This window comes from Mya arenaria, chromosome 4 (genome assembly GCF_026914265.1).
Source record: "Mya arenaria isolate MELC-2E11 chromosome 4, ASM2691426v1".
Taxonomy (NCBI): domain Eukaryota; kingdom Metazoa; phylum Mollusca; class Bivalvia; order Myida; family Myidae; genus Mya; species Mya arenaria.
In genome coordinates this window covers 73,448,277-73,467,462 of record NC_069125.1, presented here as the reverse complement: position 1 = coordinate 73,467,462, position 19,186 = coordinate 73,448,277, and the positions used below count along the sequence as shown (strand labels likewise).

Sequence of the window (19,186 nt, the reverse complement as noted above, 5' to 3'; positions counted from 1 at the left end):
AAGAACTTGTACTCGGATAATCTATTTTTATGGTTTCGACGTCATTCTGCTACTAAACATAGAGCGCATTGAGACAAAAAAAGTGGGTTAAAACGACATGCATAGAAGTAGTTCTTTGGAGTTTGCGGTCTTAAGACTACCTGCGCGCATGCGCAGATAGTCTAAAAAGACTAAATCGGATGCTGTTAATTCTTGAAAAATAACGCTTAGTCTTGTTGCAAAAAAGTTAGAATGGTAAAGTCAAATCAAACATACCAATGTCATGTGGTTTATAAATCGCTGAAATATTTAAAATTAGAAACTATGGGAATGTCATAAGGTTAAAGTAATCTTGGAAGGAAAAGTGAGCCCAGTGTGGGGCTCTAACCCACAACTGCCAACACACTAGCACAGCGCTCTTACCATCTGAGCCAACTGGGTGGCTGGTTCTTACACACTACACTCCTCCACCCAATAAATACTCCTCCGCCCAATAAATGGGTGGAGACACTCCTATCATTTACCTCTGCCACAATTTAAGTAAACCTGGGAGGAAAAGTATGCCCGGTGTAGGGCTGGACCCCACGACCGCCACACAAATAGCAAGGCACTCTAACCATCAAAGCTAACCAGACAGCTGGTTCCTACCCATACACACTACAGTGACAGTCTTTGGACTGTTTTTTCCATCAATATCTATATAGATCTCGGATTACAAACCTGGTTTGCATGCGCATTGCTATAAGAACTTCTTTTTGATATTCTAATGTTGAGGTTTTTAAATGATATTATTGTATTGTTGTATACATCACATATTTTTTTCTAGATAGATCCACCATTTTTTGGAAGAGAAAATCTGTAAATAAGGCTAATTTTAAGTTCTCAGACATTTTTTTAAACAAAAATCTGAGATATTCTCCTGTCTTTTGAAATACCTGAATATTTTCTTTTGTATGATTAACTTTTTTTGTTCTATTGAAATAGTGCAAAATCAGATCATTATACTTCCAAAAGGGTGTTCAAAAAGAGACAAATTTAAGTTTGACAGTAGTAGTTTATTGGACTCTTCCTATAATTAACAACGAAACCAGAATCTTGTCCTGATGCGAGTTTTTTGTATCAGATCTGTGTTTAAGTTGTATAACTGATCCAGTGAATAATATTTTTTGTCTTTAAAATAACTAATTAACTTTGTTGAGAGGGGCATACTAATTCATTCATGTCATAACACAATATATTGGCCAACCTTCATCTGACAGTTAAACTGAAATTATTTATTACAAAGTAAATAACATTTGCAATAACTTAAATATCATGTATAAAAAAAATATATAGTATTGTTAGATTTGCCTTGGATTAAAAAATCCAGCCACAACTGCTTTGTTGTCATTACTTTTATTGGATTTGAAAACAACATGTGGTATCTATCTTTAATATGTTTGTAATGTAAATGTTCAACTAAAAATGATGTATAATGTCAACTGCATTAAAAAGTAGTAGACCTAAAAAATCATCTTCCCTGCATGTATTCTTGTTTTATGGTGTGTGTTTTTATGTGGATTTGCACTGCAATTTGGATTCCGAGCAAAAGTAAAATGTGATTTTGTGAACAACTAGAAACTTCTGGTATTTTACTTCAAATAATTCTTACCTGTTGAAAAGTGTTGTTAAATGCTGAGATGCTTAACCCTAGCACATAATTGATAATAACCAGTGGCTTTAACTTCCAAAATGAGGTTAAAATTGAGACTGTTTGTGAACTACTCGCCTTCTGGTATGGTTTGATCTGGAACCAATAAACATACTCCCAGGTTTTATGTCAATTATCGCTCAGTCAGCTGGAAAAAGCCACATGTCAACATTCTATTTTTAACATTACAGGCTATGGAAATGTGAATTATTGGTCTGTTGTCTAAAATGGCGTTTTCATTTTAAATGCAGGTCATCAGTGGTGTGTGTTAGCGTGTCTAGGCATATCTCAAGAAAGACATACAATTGGCCAGAAGTTCGCGATTCTGACATAGAGGAGGAGTTTATGCGAGGTGGTGGACCGGGTGGCCAGTCTGTCGCTAAGACAAACAACTGTGTCCAGCTTAAACACATCCCCTCCGGCATTGTTGTCAAGGTTTGTTTTAATAGCATTAATTTCTAGGATATCTAAATAAAGAAATATGAAACATTTGAAAAATGCTGTTAGAAAGGGAAAATATATGATATTTTGTACTTGATGTTTCACTTTTTCAAGTATCTAATATGCATAAAAAAATTGAACTTTGGCTTTATATTATTTATGCTTTCTTTTAAACATTTTATTAAATATTTCTGTTGCTACACGGTCTTCAGTTCAGTTTATAACTAGATCAGTATGTACTGTTTACAGTGTCATGAGACAAGGTCACAGTCTGAGAACAGAAAAAAGGCCCGTGAGAGACTAGCATACCACCTGGACATTCTATACAACGGGGAGAACAGTTTTGACGCCATCAACAAGAGAGATCGAGCAGAGAAGAAGTTGAAGGCAGGAAACAAGGCAGAGAAGATCAGGGACCTGAAGAGACAGTTCAAGCGCCGAGAAGGACTCACAACCAAAGGTAATATAAAGTTTATATTTTCTCGTACTTATTTTAAAATTTATCAATGCAGGCTTTTAAGTAAGACAGACAACCAACACTATCTACAACGCCCTTTCTTTAATAGTTCAGGAAATTTGCCCATTGGTGTTAAAATATGAAAAAGCGATGAAAATCTGCTAAAAGCTTTGGTATGCTGATATTTTTGTCCTAGAGATTTATTATTTTTAAGACTTTTAAGAGTTTTGTTAGATTGTTCAACAATTGAAAAACTTATGATCAAATATTCTCTTACAGATGAAAATTGAAAGTGAAGGGTTCAAAATAGAAAAAGATGGGTACGTATAAAGGATGCTTAAAATGTCAAAAATAAATTAAATTTAATTAATACATGCCCTGCGCTGGTAAAATGCATTAAGGGCTTGCTCATACTCCTGATTTTATATTATTTTTTAAACAAATTGATGGCAAGCACTAGTATAAGGATAGAGGCTTGTTCATTCAAAAGTCTCATTTCGATACATGGCTTAACTAAGTCGCAGTCTCGTATCACAGACACATCATACATGTTGATAAATGAATCTGATTAACATTGTGGAGAGAATTCAGGAGTTGGTAGAAATGGACTCCAAATATTAACAAATTTCCGATATACTTTATTAAAGTTTCTCGCAAATTTATTTCTCCCTAAGTTAAAGGTTGATTGAAATTTCTTGTCAGTTTTGTAATTGTTAAGGTAAATAATGGTGTAGAGCAGTAATGCAATTGAGAAAATATTTGATAACTTTAAAATACATTACGTATGTCATTAGATTCAAGTTATTTAGTATGCTATAGCATCTTGTATTTTGTAGTTTCTCAGGGTACACCCTCGATACTAAAAAACAGGATTTCACATCTACAGATGAATACCATGAAAAACTAAAAGGTAACATTTTATGCCCCTGGGAGCATTTAGAAATAGCATGCAGTCTGTCAGTGCATATGTCTGTCTGTATGTCCATTACATTTTTGTTTCAGCAAATCTGTATTATTTGTAGATTTTTAAATTCACAGAATTGTAGTGCACAATGGGAAGGTCTGTCATGCAATATATTCATACTATTATCTCAAAGGTCAAGGTTACACTTAGAGGGCAGTGTTATATTAGAAAGAATTGTAGAGCACCATGGGAAGATGTGTCATATTTTATATTTGTGATTGATGGCAGTGTTTTCTAATTATAGCGGATATTATTAGCTTAATGATCAAGACACTATTCACATTCAATATTGATTTTATTTCCTTTGTAAACTTCAGCCCATATTAATAATATTAAACCTCTGCTGAGAAATGTTAGTTGTTTCCAGTTGCACTGCTGCGGTGGCAGGAAGAGGGTGTGAGGGGATTCTGGGCCAAGATCAGACTCGAACATTCTCACCTCACAGCTGTATTTGCAAAGGTGTGGGTTTATTCTTTACTTTGTACTTCAGAATTATTTGATAATAGGGGTTAAAAAAACACTTTATAATGACAAACAACAATGTCATTAAATATAAGTGGAAAGTGTGAGAATTGAAAAAATGTAATTCACCAGTATTGAAACTAAAATCTCAATTTGTTGGTAATCTTGCTGAATGTATGTGGATGTTACAGTATGGACTTGATTTCCATCATGCCCAACCCGGGTATGTGATCATGAGCAAGTGGCTGCCCACCACGGAACCAGACATGATCCCGGAGTATGCCAACCAGTATCTTGGTATGTACATTTAATTGTACACTTGCTTATTGTATTTGTAGACTTCTTTAGACCATGCTACTTTGTATTTAGGCATTGTCGGATAACCATGGCTCTTAAGTATTATGTTCCAAAGCCATGGGGTATAAAGCTGGCAAAATTTTGTTTCGTGTCAAGACAAAAAAGTATCATCCTGACTGAATAATGCAATCCAAGATCAAGTGCATCATTTGGTTGTTGGTTTGAGACTCACCAAATCCACAAACATTTGTCAACTCCACAGATTTATTACCCGGTAACAAAAAATGAATGAAATCATAAATTCATTGTTATCCTAAACATTTAGCACTTCAGTAGCATTAATGGAGTGTGTCTCCCTTAGTAAAACAATTTTTGCAGTGATATTAATAAAATTGATAGGCCAAATTAATTTCTGATGGCATGGCTTTTTTATCAAAGAGAGCCTTTTCTTCAACAATTGTAAAGTAGGCAGGGACAAAGATCAGGAAAGATGTATACTACTGAATGTCATATGCAAGAATATCTGCATGTAGATATGAGCTATCAGTGGGTATTCCAGGTGTAGCGGGGTTTGTTGTAAATGAACACAACCAGCTGCTGGTGATACAAGAGAAGTACCATCCTGGTACCCAAAGCCCCAAGTGGAAGTTGCCCGGGGGACACGCTTATAAAGGTATAAATTACCTCAGATGCTAAGTTTATAAAGTGGTTGAACAACAAGGAGCAGTCTCTGTTATGTTACTGAGATGGAGTTTACTTGAGAGGTAGACTGCAAAGCAATTGAATAAACATGGGTTAGTAAAGAAATCTTAAGATTTCATGATTGACCACATGGTTACTAGGTTTACTTGATTTATTTCATATGCTCCTTAACCTTTATGGCTAGTTGAGAACATGTCAGCCTGTGTTTTCAAGGTGAGGAGATAGCAGATGCTGCACGGCGGGAGGTGAGGGAGGAGACTGGTATAGAGGTGGAGTTTGTGGGCGTCATATCCTTCAGGCACCAGTTGCATTACCGGTACAACTGCTCAGACTTCTACTTCATCTGCCTAATGCGGCCCGCAAGGACAGGGCAGGAGATCAACAAATGCGATATAGAGATCAAGGACTGTAAATGGATTGATGTAAGGGATAGACCACAAAAGAAATCTTGACTGTTCATTTTTACTAGGGATGCAAACAAATGGCAAAATTGATATACCAAAATGAACCTTTTAGAATTGTAATAAACTATTATTTACTGAAGTAATAGTCGGGGCCCTGTTACCCTTCTTTGTCGTATCCCGTACACGCGACGGACACTTATTGTTCTACAAATTGGCCTCTGAATTTCCCATTTTCAGAATATATACAAAGAAAAATTGATATATTTAAAAAAAAATCGAATTATTTCAATTCCTGTGCGTTCATATTTGTAAATGATGCAAAATAAGATCAGAGATTTTCGTATTTTCCGGGTTGAATTACGATATGCGCCAACATGTGAATTGCAGCCTCGTTCTGGGATTGATATTTACGAAATATATTTATAGAAAACGACACCATGGCCGAAAGTTGATTTTGCCTTATGTAGTGTACAACAATACAGGACATATATCCTTAAACGCTAAACCATACAGTTACGCTTCAAGACAAGAGTGTTATATTGAAACACGGAAAACAGTTTAAAGCACATAACTAGCACATGTCCTTCGTATCATCAAGGCAATTTGAGCAATATCGCAAACTTGATTAGCAGTGAAGACAACACATTGGTAGGCCGATCTCTTAAACCCTTAATTGGCATGGTCATTTAAATGTACCAAAAAAATTGGAATGTGTTTAATGTCACTTGTCTAATAGCCAGTAAATGCAAAATTACGGGGACTGTTTATAGTTCCTGACGATATATCTGATATGACGCGTGTATAGTGTCAACAAGTTCACACCTCTGGCATTAGGGCTCTGGCATTAGGGGCCAATCGTTGTAAAAGCAAGACAGACGAAGAACACAGTTGTAGGCAAAACGTTTATTAATTTATTAATTGAACAAAAACATCGAATATTCGAATACCGATTTTGACATTCTAATACCAAATGTTCGATCGAATATTCAAATATTCATTTACTGTTCAAAATGAAGGCTAGATTCATAATGGAAAATTCCTGTTTAAATGCGGACGTTTTGAGTAAATTTATAAAACCCTATTGAACTCAAAAAGTTTTGCCATTTAGAGAAAGATCTGATTTGACACAGTTAAGCCAAGTTCGATAACATTTGAAAGGAAAAAAAATACCCCAAAACCAAGGTTTTACAGTTTTTGAAACAGTCAATAGGTACAAGTAATAATAGCCCAGGATTATTATGGCCCCCTTTGAAGAAGCAGGTTCATATACCCTTGCACATGTTGGTTGGTCGAACTGTCCGTCAATAGTCCAAACCTTGTCAAGATGATAAATAGACTATGCTTGGGAGGTTGGTCATGACCAGTAGATGACCGCTAAGTCAGTAGGTAAAAGGTCATGGTGATCTTGAACACAAAAAGCTTGTCCAATTGTTACTCAAATATTTTGGAGCCCAAAGTCCTCAAACTTGGTAGGGAGGTATGTTGGTCATGACTCCTATTGCTCTTGAGTTCAGCAGGTCAAGGTCACAGCGACCTTGCACACAAAAACCTATTCCGATCAATATAAAAAGAAGAAAGCATTTGGACATATGATCCTCAAAACTTGGTGGTGAGGTTAGTCGTGACCTGAAGATCCTGTTGAAACTCTGATTTTCTGATTAACAGGTCAAGGTCATTAGATTGACTATGCTAGTGGTAATCTTTCAGAACAGATATTTAAGAAAAATATATATCTCATGATTAATAACTAAAATGTTTTGCTTGAAAATAGCTAGAAACTGACCATTGTAGTATTATTGGCCTACTTTTTACACAGCAAGGCCCCTGGTGTTGATGTCAAGACAAAAACACTATCCACATGGTACAATATTATTCATATCAGGGTGCCGGTGGTATGTTCTCATGCCAATTGTCAAATCTATACAGAAATGTTTAGAATGGACACTATGGCCTTTTCTAATGAATGTAATTGCTTACAAATCTCTGATGGCTACCCCATACTTTGATGGGATTTTTGTTTGTTGCGCAGTATCACTTGAACACACACTGTATATGCATGCTTCAGAAAGGTAATTATAAAGATGGTCAATGTGAAATACTTGTTAAGAAATCTCTTAATAACTATATAACCACTATTCTCCTGCATGACTTGTGGTTGTTCTAATTTTCACTCATACATTTTTTTTTCAGCTTGAGGAGTATGTTAAAGACCCAGACATCACAGATGCGAATCGTTTCTTCACACAGTGTTACTTGGACGGTGTTGTGAAGGGTAACATGGTGATTGGGGCCACAACTGTTTCTTCATACAACAGGAAAACACAGCACCAAGTCTTCTCTATACAGACTATCAAATAACCATGGGGCATGTACTCTCTTCACACATACCGTAGTAAGGTTTTGCTCAATGGAAAATTTGATTTTAGTTTTTGATAATGCAATAGAAATTAGATTTTTTTTTCTTGTACTCCAAGAACACTATGTAGTTAAATGGTAATATTTTTTATCAACTCAAATTTTAGTATTTTCAGTGATTTTTTGGGTGTAATTTACTGCCTTTTAATGAAAATTCAATAAATTTCTTGAAAAATAAACAAATTCTTGACAAGACTAACTCTTTCTCAGCATAAAGTATGTATAAAAAGGTGAAAAGATGTATAATTCCCATTATATTTGCTATTTTGATCTGCTTTGTATTTTTCCTAATTTGGACTTTTTACCACCCCCACCCCCACCCACATTACAGGAGGATAAAAGGGGAAATGAGAAAACAGGGAGAGGGGGTTGCAGAGTCACTACATAATCTGACAAAATTCTGGTATGCGGAAAATAACTGAGAGCCATTAAGAACAGATTCGAAAGATACACATACGGACTGCATTGTACATTTACTGATTTAGTTCCTTGACATGTATATTGTATATATGGTCAGTGCGCAAATTAGGGCTGCTATTTCTTATTTGCATTGAAATCTTTTATATTTATAATGAATTAAAACATATACAAACGCATTATTCTCAGCAGAATACGTCTCAGAGTGGTAATCATCTCCCGTGAAATGATTCTCACAGATATACGAGTACTTCGTAGGTGACCACATTTCGAACTTCGATTTTCCCCTTTTAATTGCGTGCACCCATGCATCTCGTCGGGCTTTGTCCTTCGGAAACTTATGACGTCCTTTTCGTGAACAAAATGGTACAACACAAGTTGTTTCAGGCATGATTAATCACTTTCAATGTATAACTGTCAAACGCTTGGGTAAACAACAATGGCGTGGATGCATTGATAAGATCCGAGGATACCCGGATAAAGGACCTACTCGACAGCAGCGCCACCTATAGTGGGATTTGGGGCAGATAACCCGCTAAAGTCGCTAATTTGGGGAAGGCACAGGCGGAAAAAATATTTTAAAAAAAATTCACTGATTTTTATGTTTAGGCAAAGATGTCATATTCATACCAGAATTCATTTAGATTTTTATTTATTACATGCTTCATGGTGGTTTGTAGATATTAATTAGTGAAATCAATGTTTCAAACAGTGAAAATTTCAATATATTTCTCACTGTTTTTACATATTAACTTGCTCTCAATTCCAAACCAAACCTCAGTGTGCACAGGGCTGGGTCTCAGTTTGAGCGGTCAGTTGTGACTGATGTTAATTTGCTCTAATTTGGTGATCTTTAATGAGAATCTACAATTAAATGTCTTTAATATCCTTTCTAGATATATAATAAAAAGAAACATTGTCTATTTCAGTGTACGAACACAATGAATTTCACCTTATTCACCTTATGAACACTGGAAGTGAATATTCCACTATTTGCTACACCACTTGTGAAGTAGAGCACTTGTGAAGTAGAGCACTTGTGAAGTAGAGCTTGTGAAGTAGAGCACTTGTGAAGTAGAGCTTTTGATGTTTACTCGGTGAAACATATTGTGATCTTACACTGAAACAAACTATTTTTCTCTATGTATTTATTAAATAACTATGCTGTTTGTTATGTTTTACCACTATGAACTGATGTACCAGGTATTATGATATATTTGTATCTGTGATATACTGTACTCATACTAGTTTTAGAATAAATAATGCAAAATTAACACAAACACTTTTATTTTTTTAAATTCAGTAAAAAAAACCCAGACAGGATGCACAGATTTGGACATCAAATATAATTCTTAAGCAAATAAGATAATAATTGGAGAAATATGCCCAATATAAATGTCTTTTAAAAAGTGTTATACTATATCTTCGAATGAAAATGATATTGTCCTATCATTTCCTTAAGGATTTAGAACAATTACAAACAAATGTTTCCATAGCAATCAAGTTCTTTGTCAGAACTTATTTGGAAGAAATTCATTCACAAATTAATGGCTTAAACAAAAACAAGCAAAAAATAGCTTTAAACCAAAATTAACATTATGAACACATTATCTATTCGGCAGAAGCAAAAGTCTGTTTTTGCAGGCTGTGCTCTGTTCTCAGCTTGTTGGCCAGTTCATACAGGATAATGCTGCCTGTCACAGAGAGGGCGAAGCTAGCCTGCTGCCCTGGGACACTAACATAATGACCGTAACTGTCATACACCAGCTTGCGGGTCTGTGGGGCCAGATAGCCCCCTCCACTCACCACAAGCACAACATGGTCCCCGGGCCGCACATCCAGGCCATCACTGTTCACAATGTTTAAAGGTGCCTTATTGTACAAATTTAACATTGTTTCATCACTGTATGAAACATCACTCTCAATACTGTCTAATATACTTTTGCGTTTTTTCACTTTATAGTTTATAGTTGACTTGTGTTGTATATCTGTGTCAGTACTGTCAGTGCTGGTTGTATCTGTGGTGACGTCCTCTTCAAGCCCTTCCTGGTAGAGCTCCTCCAGGCGTGACACAACGTCCACACTACCCTCAATATGGCGCCTATGACCCCCTGCAAGTGTCAGTAACTATTTTCTACAGTTATAGATTATTAATGCCTTAAATAATGATCAGAAGGTGAAACAAACAACTTTATTAAAACATCATTCAAGAACCAGTAAATACATCACAAGGTTTCCAAATTAATGATGACCAAAGTCATCATGAACTTACAAATATAAGAACTACATTGACTGTAAACAAGAGCTGTCACAGAGACAGCGCGCTCGACTATTATGCCGCTTTTCAGTGTAGGGAAAGTTTTGGCGAAACATGCATGGATCACTGTTAGATTAGATTTCACTGCAATACATGATGTGCTGAGATATTAACATAAATGTGGTTACATGCAAAATTTTAACCATAATTTTTAAGTCTAATAATAAAGGGCCATTATTTGCAAAATACAGTTATCTAACTTGGTTATTCAATTAGGTTGGGTGGTTGAATACCATTGTATAAAGTATCAATGCAATACATCAAGTAGTTGCTGGGATATTATCCAATGTGTGCTAACATGCAAGACCTTAACCAGAATTTCTAAGTCGCATAATAAAGGGGCAAAAAATATATAAATATAATATGAAAGATAGAGTTATCTTACTTGATTAAATAAGAAGGTTAAATGGTTGGGAGCCTGTGTGTAAAATTCAATGCAATACATGATGTATTCGCTGAGGTATTGACTTAAAAGTGGTAACATGCAAAACCTTAACCAGAATTTCTGTCAAATAAAAAAGAAAAAGGGGCCATTATTTGAATTTAATGCAAACTACAGTTATCTCACTTGGTTATTTAAGTGGATTGGATGGTTGAGTACCATTGTATAAAGTCTCAATGCAATACCTCAAGTAGTTGCTGAGATATTAACCTATGTGTGCTTGCACACAAAACCTTAACCAGAATTTCTAAGTCAAATAATAAAGGGCAATTATTTGCATTAAATGCAAACTAGAGTTATCTAACTTGGTTAATTAAGTAGGTTGGATGGTTGAGTACCATTGTATGAAGTCTCAATGCAATCCATCAAGTAGTTGCTGAGATATTAACATATGTGTGCTTGCACGCAAATCCTTAACCAGAATTTCTAAGTCAAATAATAAAGCCCTATTATTTACATTAAATGCAAACTAGACTTATCTAACTTGGTTAATTAAGTAGTTTGGATGGTTAAGTACTATTGTATCAAGTCTAAATGCAATACCTCAGGTAGTTGCTGAGATATTAACCTATGTGTGCTTGCACGCAAAACCTTAACCAAGGTGTGACGCCAACGCCAACGCTTGGGTGAGTAGTATAGCTCTCCTTATTCTTCGAGTAGTCGAGCTAATAAGGGAAACAACCATCCATAAGACATGCATTTATAAATGTTAATGTCTTTTCTGATATTTACAATTTCCTTCGCTCACCTGTGAGCTGTCTGCCACGAGGACCCTCATCTGCTCTCCACCAGGCAGAAGGGCCGGCAGTTTGTTCCAGGGGACCTCACAATATGTGGGTATCCTCAAGGGAGCCAGGTCCGACTGACGCAAAACATCTGCATGCCACATACTGCAACAATCTGAAGTTTCAGAATGAATGAGTTGAAAGAACAACCATGAAGCTATCTCCTTTAAGTATAAGACTAAATAGCCATGGAATTAGATAACTATCAAGAGCTGTCACAGAGACAGCTTGATGCTTGACTATTTCCCCTCTTTTAAGTTTAAGCCTTAAGGATAGCAAAGATTTGATTAACATGCATTGGTCACAATTGGCAAAACAAAGTGATCTTAACTCGATTAATTAAGCATGATGGATGGTTGAGAATCCTTGCATGCAGTTTCAATTCAGTACATGATGTGTACTTCATGCAGAACCTTAACCAGAATTTCAGTTTAATAAAAAAGGGGCAAAATTTGCATTATATAAAATAAAAGATAGAATTATCTTACTTGATCATATAAAGTTTCAATGCAATATATCAAGTAGTTGCTGATTTTTTTTTTACTTTTATGTGTTTATATGCCTAAGTCCAACAATAAAGCAGCAAAATTTGTTTTACAAGCAAGATAGTTATCTAACTTGAATAATTAATGGGATTGATGTTGAGTAGTTGCTGAGATATTGACTGCTAACATGTAAAACCTTAACCAGATTTCTTTAATAAATAATAAAGGGCCATCATTTGCATAATATGCAAAATAGCGTTATCCAACAGTTGACCTGGATTAATTATGTAGGTTAAATAGTTGGAAACACCTGTCCAAAGTTTTATTGCAATATATAAAGCAGTTGCTAAGATATTGACTTAAATGTGATTACATGCAAAACCTTGATCAGAATTTCTAAACAAATAATTAAGGGACATCATTTTCATTATATACAATATAGAGTTATTCAACTTGATTATTCAAGGTTTGATGGTGGAGAACTTTTGTATAAGATCTCAATGCAATAGTGAATACATCAAGCAGTTGCTGAGATATTTATTACCAGTGCTTACATCATGCAAAATCTTAACCAGAATTTTCGAAGCAAATAATAAAGGGGAAAATTTGCATTTTATGCAAGAAAGAAATTTTATTGTCTCCTCCATTTATGCACAATAACTAAAGAACACTTGCACCCAGGAACTTTTATCTTGGTATGTTAGTTGAACATGACTAGTAGATAATCGTTTTTGATTTTGAGATCAGTAGGTTCAAGGTCAAGGTTGAAGTGACCTTGAGGTGAAAAAAACAGTTTCCGCTCAAAAACTTATGAAGGCTTGCATGTATAAACTTCTTACTTGGTATGCCAGTTGGCTATGACTAGTAAATAACCCATATTGATTTTGAGATCAGTATGTCTAAGGCCAAGGTCACTGTTTGTTCGTCTCCAGTCCAAAAGTACAAATTTCATGTCCATTATTGATTATTTCTCAGCTGTAACCAAACAATACTAGGGTGAGTAGAATAACTTTCCATATTGGAGCTAAATATCTATTATAACTCATGACCTCAGTGCTATGATCACTAAATCAGTAGTTTCTGCTCAGAGAATAAATGCTTAACATAAGCTAGTGCCTACAAATGTGAGAAAAACTAGCCAAAACCCCTTAAAATTTACCTCGAGTCGCTATGATTTGCTGGCATCCAATTCCTGCTGCAGTGTTAAGCAGCATAGCGAGTTGTTCAGGGTCCGTAACTCTATCAAAGATGAGAGATACAGGCACTGTGTGAGACACATGCTGCATTGCTGTCCCCTCCTCTGGCATCTCAAACACACCTACATCACATACACAGTATACGGCCATCTTATAAACCATTTGGCAACACGTGTACAAATACTCATAATAACTTTAATTAATTATAATTTAATAAATTGGCCTAAGCTAAAGGTTTTCACCATGATGTTGACAGCAACAAGGCTATCACAATACCCAGACTTTTTTCAACGAAAAAAATGAGCTAAAAATAGCCTTCTTCGTCCAATGGAGTCATAGACTTGAAATCAACTTGTAAACTTTACCTATAAAGCCTTCAGGGTCTTTAAGATCTGTCCAGAGTTTCAATTCTTTGAAGCTTGTTTTGTACACAGACGCATCTGAATAATCAATGGATTTCAAAAAATCAACTTTTTGAGCACTGCTGAAGAACAGGTACTTAAGCTTGACCCCCAGATGGAGAGCTCTGAGCACAGTTTCCTTGCCTTCTATCACTATAAGTCCTTCACTTAGGCCTTTCTTTGACTTAGCGTGAACAAGAATGGTGCTGAAATGGTATAAATTCAAAATACAAACACACACAACTTTTTCAAAATCTAAATATAAAACAGGCAAAGCAAAGTCATAGCCTGTTTTCAACATAAGTATTTTTGAAATACACATTATATTATTTCTTTATTATTTGCTATGTATTCATGTATTTTCTGGGCCTGTCTTAAGGCCAGATTTCAGCTCAATTCCACACTAAAAATAAAATAAAGCAATGTAGCTTAAAGTGACCCTGTTATTCAAAATCAATACATACACAAATATCATTTTTGCCTGATAAACCTTTTAAGTACTTACTAAATAATGCATTTACGGAAAATATTAATTACTGATAACAAGATTGAAACTGTGTATTTAATAGCAGAAAGCACAAAAATATTAAATGGTTGGTGAATGCTAAAAGATTTACTGTGGTCTACTATACCATTTTGAAAAGAAGTTAGTAAAAAAAATTAAGCGTTACCTCATACACATGGAATTTAGCCTTTCAGATGAACAAGCCCAAATTCTTACTTTAGCGCTTGGCATTTAAAAAAAAATAAACAAGGCTACTGTGTAAAATTAAACAAACCCATAGATAATTTTAACAGTGCAGGGCTTGCAGCCTTGTGCTTTAATTTTGAAAACTGACCTCAATGTCCTATCACTTTTACTTTAGTGCTTGGCATTTAAAAAAACAAAACAAGGCTGCTGTGTAAAATTTGAACAAACCCATAGACAATTTTAGCAGTGCAGGGCTTGCGACCTTGTGCTTTAAGTTTGAAAATTAGTTTAAAAACTGACCTCAATGTTCTATCACCCTTTTCTAGCCATTTGTATTCCACGTTATCCTCTCTATTCCGCTCTTTACTGTGGTCATCGCTGTTAGGTTTGTTTTGCATTTCAATGTGTTCACGCTTTCTCGCAGGTGTATTTTTGCGTGTTTTTTTATGTTTCAGATTTTTCTGTACCTCTTCCACTTCCACAGGTTGCTTAATATCGTTTGCTGTTCTATGAACATTTTTCTTTTCATTTGATTTAGTTTTCTCATTTGCATAAGTTTTGTTAGCAAACTTTGTCATACTTCTTTGAACAGGATCAACAGGGTTGTACGCAATAAAAGGGTTATTACGAGGATCAATGAATGTTTTCTTCTGAGATAACTTTTGGATATCTTCAGACGGTGTTAATGTTACTCTTGTTCCCTTCTGTTGTCGTCTTGAATAGCTTCTCACCATTGAACTTCGCAATTGGCTTTCCCTCAAGACAAACATCAATTTGCGCATGGAGGCTGCCATTTTTATTCGCATGCTCGCTTGACTGTGTGGTTTGTGAAACCGGTTGCGGCGTGATACAGGAATCCAGTGGAAATCACGTGAAACACACATGAAAAGTGCAACCCGCCCATAATTAATTTATTTTTCACCTTGTTTTCATTGTACACATATTTGACTATGCTTTATAGAGAGTTTACATTCCAAATTTTAATGAAAATGACAAAGTTATTGAAACTTAAAAAAGATGCGGTAATCGAAGTACATGTAGAAGTGAAATCCAATTTTGCAGAAGGAAATCCACAATGAAGTACAAACGATTTAATACATATGTTTTCATTCATTTGATATCATTCAAATAGAAGTTATGGTACGATGATATTAAAATATATTTGCTATACTGACACTGGCATGTACAGAAGTTGTTAGTTCGGCGTGCAGAGGTGAAGGCACCTAGCACTGGTTACCCGCCAGATAGTCTGGCCAGGATAGGTGTTCGGCGGTTGAACTGTCACTCTGGGACCCTTCAATGTGCTCACGCCGGGACCCGGAGTATAAACTACTAACACCATCAGTCATTCGAGATGCAGTTACCAAATAGTAAACAACAATGAATAATTGATATTAATCAACTTGAACTTTGTATAGTTGCTTGTCTAAAATATTAACTAACCACCGAAAGGCCCAGCTTTGACGTATTGTATAGTTAATAGCTGACGAGTGGACCGGGTTGTTGTTGAAAGATACGATAGTTAATTTAATGCCTACACCTCTATGCTCTTACTGAAAAGCTCAGCTATCCTCTGAGGCATAGCAAGTTGAACCTTCAACAATCTTTCAAAGAAAGCTCTGTTTTCCTGTTTGATGTAGTTGGAGCGTATTGATAGCTTGCACACGCAAAGAAAGAAAGTGAACGTACTTCTACCAAGAGTTTCAAGAGTTTATTTGGCGAGTCGGCATGTTTGCCTTTGTCATTTACAAACTATCTAATTATGGTCAAGACACAAAGGTAAATTGATTTATAAAGCAAGTATGTGATACCATTACATACGTATATGTTCACAAAAGCAATATCAAGAAAGCTCGGCTGTCTGGTATTTAATAATTGATAAGCATTTTAATTTTGAAAGTTACATTTCTGTGTTTGATTCAAGAAAGCCCAACTTTCTGTTAATTCACTGAGATCATCGACAAAGCAGTATATTTAAAGAATTTCAAACTCATTTTAAATAAGTCGATCATAAGCATTTAGCCAAAAGGAAAATTACTTATACAAAACTTCTGTTATAATTATATTGTGATTATTTATTTGGAGCTTAATCAAAATCATTTGGATACTATCAAAAGGTTAAGTAACCTTGAGGAAAATTATTACATGGTTTATCTTTTGTAATTTATTTAAGAGTTTTGCCATAAATCTGATAAAATAGTGTACAGCCGCTCGGTACACTCCGCACACGTTACACTAGTATAATATAATCCTTTTTAGTAAAAATTCCTTTATGATAACAATTAGATCTGATGCACACACTTGTATCATGTCGTTGTTTTGATTTTAAGCTGTAATATACCACTTATGTTGCCTTAATATAAATTGATTTAATTATAACTTTTCTTTAAACTGTGTGCAACAAAGCCGTAAAAAATATTTGATATACATAAATAAGTTCTGACTGGACATCACTTGTCTAAAATTGGATTTCATGTCGATTCCGCACATTTTTCTTAAGTTTTCTATAACTTCTTCATTTTTGATCAATTTAAATAAAATTTGAAATATAACCCCGTTATGAACCATATTCTAACCTGTATCAACCCGCACCGTGTCAAACCGGGTTAACAAAAGTCTGAGTTCAGTTGACGTTTCTCGCGTTAGCAAACTGCACGCCGCAAACACCAATCTCACTAATTACATGTAGCGTTTGAGTTTTTACTTACTTAATGATCAATATTCTGGAATTATGTTTATATTTCGACTCGGATGTCCCATTTCCTGAATTTTGAAATTTAACCGTGACAAGAGTACAGTGTGCCATACACCATTGCTTGATGATATGAGACAAACTACATAACCTATTGCCGAATAACCAGAACTGTGACAACCTGGTATTCCGGACAGGGATGGTCCTATATATTGTGCTTACTTTGACACAGTCGTTTTCCGGACAGAGGTTGTCCCAAAGATCTTGCTTACCGTGACAACTTGGTATTTTTGACGCAGTTGGACATATAGACGTTCCGTATCGTGCCATCCTGATATTCTTGTCACATGTGTTCCTATAGACGTTTCTTAATGCGGCAATTTGTTATTCTGGACATAGATGATCCTATGGACATTACTTCAGGTGGTCTGGTAGGTGGTGTTTACTGTGGTCATATATACGTTGCTTAAAGGGTGCCCTATTATTCTAGAAAAGAGTTGTTCCTATAGACGATGCTTAAGTTATGACTACCAGATATCGTGGACACTTGTGGTCTTTTAGACGTTGCTTATTGTGGCAACCTCACATTCTGAACAGTGGTGGCCCTGTAAACGTTGCTTACCGTGGCAACATAATATCACGGACAGAGGTGGTCTTATACACCTTGATGTATGCGACAACCTGATATTCTGGACAGCGGTGATCATATTGACGTTTAAGTGGCTCTATAGAAGTTGAATAATGTGACAGTCTGGTATTTTGGGCTGAGGTTTTTCTATATATGTTAATTATAGCGACACCCTGATATTTTGGACAGACGTGGTCTTAAAGACGTTTATAACTGTGGCAAACTGATATTGCTTTTTGTGTCAACCCGAAACTTTGGACAGAGGTGTTTCGATCAATAAACGCTGCTTTCTGTTACAACCGTGACTTTTTTATGGGACGAATTCATGTGAAGTCAGTTGTTCTGGAAGGAGATCATTCGGCTTGCCATAGGGAAAAGAAAGAGGGCCTCTAGCAGATATTTCTCGTTTAAAAATGAACGACATGCCCGACTGTGTATTTTCTACTCCTAGGTTATTCGCCGAGTATTGCCTCTTTTATAGGAATATGAATTCAACTGAGTCAGCAAGATTTTGAGGACTGGACCGGAAATGTGGGAAAGAAACTTTGCAATGAATTTTATCCCAGGCAAATGTAAAATGACAAGAATCTGCCCCTAGATTGAACACAATAAACAAAGCGATTTATGTTTATATATGTAGCAGTGAAATGACATTGACTTAAGCATTATCTAAATAATTAGATAATTAATGACTAATTCATATAATTGTATGTCTGCAGTTTTGTCATTTGGAAACACAGTATGAACCGTTATGCATAAGATTTATCATCATCAAACATCTGATTAATTAGAATCAATTCGCCTCACGTCGCTGCGGTATAATTCCGTTGCCCATCATGTGGCCATGCCCACAAAAATTGCCAACGGAATTATATTATGTTTATCTAATCATATTACATACGGCGTAATATGTGTAATACACAAGGACAAAACTTTAAATTTCAGCTCAAGTTGCTGCAGCACATAATATCAATACTTTCAAGGTTTTACTGTCTACCGCTTTTTGCTAAGAAGAAACAGGCGATTTTTAAATGTCTTACAGTGGTTCACTTACAAGTCTAATGGTTCACTTCGTCCGTCGCCCGTCCATGGTACAGTCCCCAACTCCCACTATACTTTTAAGTTTTATTGAAAGAAGAAACAGAACCGGAAATGGTAACTGTACGGTAAATTGAACAGGAGTCTTCTGTGTGTTTTAAACTCATCTATGTTTTTCCAATCTCATATAACCGCTGAAAAATCACATAACCGCTGAAAAATGGTGGTATGTATCCTCTTAGTGAATCGCGATCGGATCAACTTTCTTCTGTCAAAAATCAAG

General features: G+C 35.5%; 2 protein-coding genes and 1 pseudogene across 3 annotated transcripts; 2 read left to right on the top strand and 1 right to left on the bottom strand.

The window, feature by feature from the left end:
* The first annotated feature begins 1,710 nt into the window (after positions 1–1,710).
* On the top strand, positions 1,711–2,789 carry LOC128231063 (mitochondrial translation release factor in rescue-like). The gene is made up of 4 exons (XM_052943484.1): positions 1,711–1,753; positions 1,983–2,104; positions 2,360–2,570; positions 2,782–2,789. Exons 1-4 carry the CDS (start codon positions 1,711–1,713, stop codon positions 2,787–2,789), a joined length of 384 nt encoding a protein of 127 aa, XP_052799444.1.
* LOC128232684 (uncharacterized) lies at positions 2,433–9,502 on the top strand. 2 transcript variants are annotated; one of them, XM_052946384.1, is made up of 9 exons: positions 2,433–2,570; positions 2,847–2,887; positions 3,404–3,477; positions 3,899–3,990; positions 4,185–4,290; positions 4,850–4,963; positions 5,206–5,414; positions 7,587–7,788; positions 8,143–9,345. In XM_052946384.1, the coding sequence occupies exons 2-8, from the start codon at positions 2,847–2,849 to the stop codon at positions 7,752–7,754; spliced, it is 804 nt and encodes a 267-aa protein (XP_052802344.1). In that variant the 5' UTR covers positions 2,433–2,570; the 3' UTR covers positions 7,755–7,788; positions 8,143–9,345. The 2 variants fall into 2 exon arrangements, with proteins under 2 accessions (XP_052802344.1, XP_052802343.1); XM_052946383.1 differs by having other exon boundaries at positions 7,587–9,502.
* LOC128232685 (uncharacterized) lies at positions 9,499–15,357 on the bottom strand (annotated as a pseudogene).
* Positions 15,358–19,186: the final 3,829 nt, after the last annotated feature.

Bases quoted from the DNA above. Each gene is read 5' to 3' on its own strand.
- LOC128232684 (XM_052946383.1), top strand. From the start codon at position 2,847: ATGAAAATTGAAAGTGAAGGGTTCAAAATAGAAAAAGATGG. The intron at 3,991-4,184 runs GTGTGGGTTTAT...TGGATGTTACAG, and splicing joins TCACAGCTGTATTTGCAAAG to TATGGACTTGATTTCCATCA. The intron at 4,291-4,849 runs GTATGTACATTT...TGGGTATTCCAG, and splicing joins GTATGCCAACCAGTATCTTG to GTGTAGCGGGGTTTGTTGTA.
- LOC128231063 (XM_052943484.1), top strand. From the start codon at position 1,711: ATGAGGTTAAAATTGAGACTGTTTGTGAACTACTCGCCTTCTG. The intron at 1,754-1,982 runs GTATGGTTTGAT...ACAATTGGCCAG, and splicing joins TGTGAACTACTCGCCTTCTG to AAGTTCGCGATTCTGACATA. The intron at 2,105-2,359 runs GTTTGTTTTAAT...TACTGTTTACAG, and splicing joins CCTCCGGCATTGTTGTCAAG to TGTCATGAGACAAGGTCACA.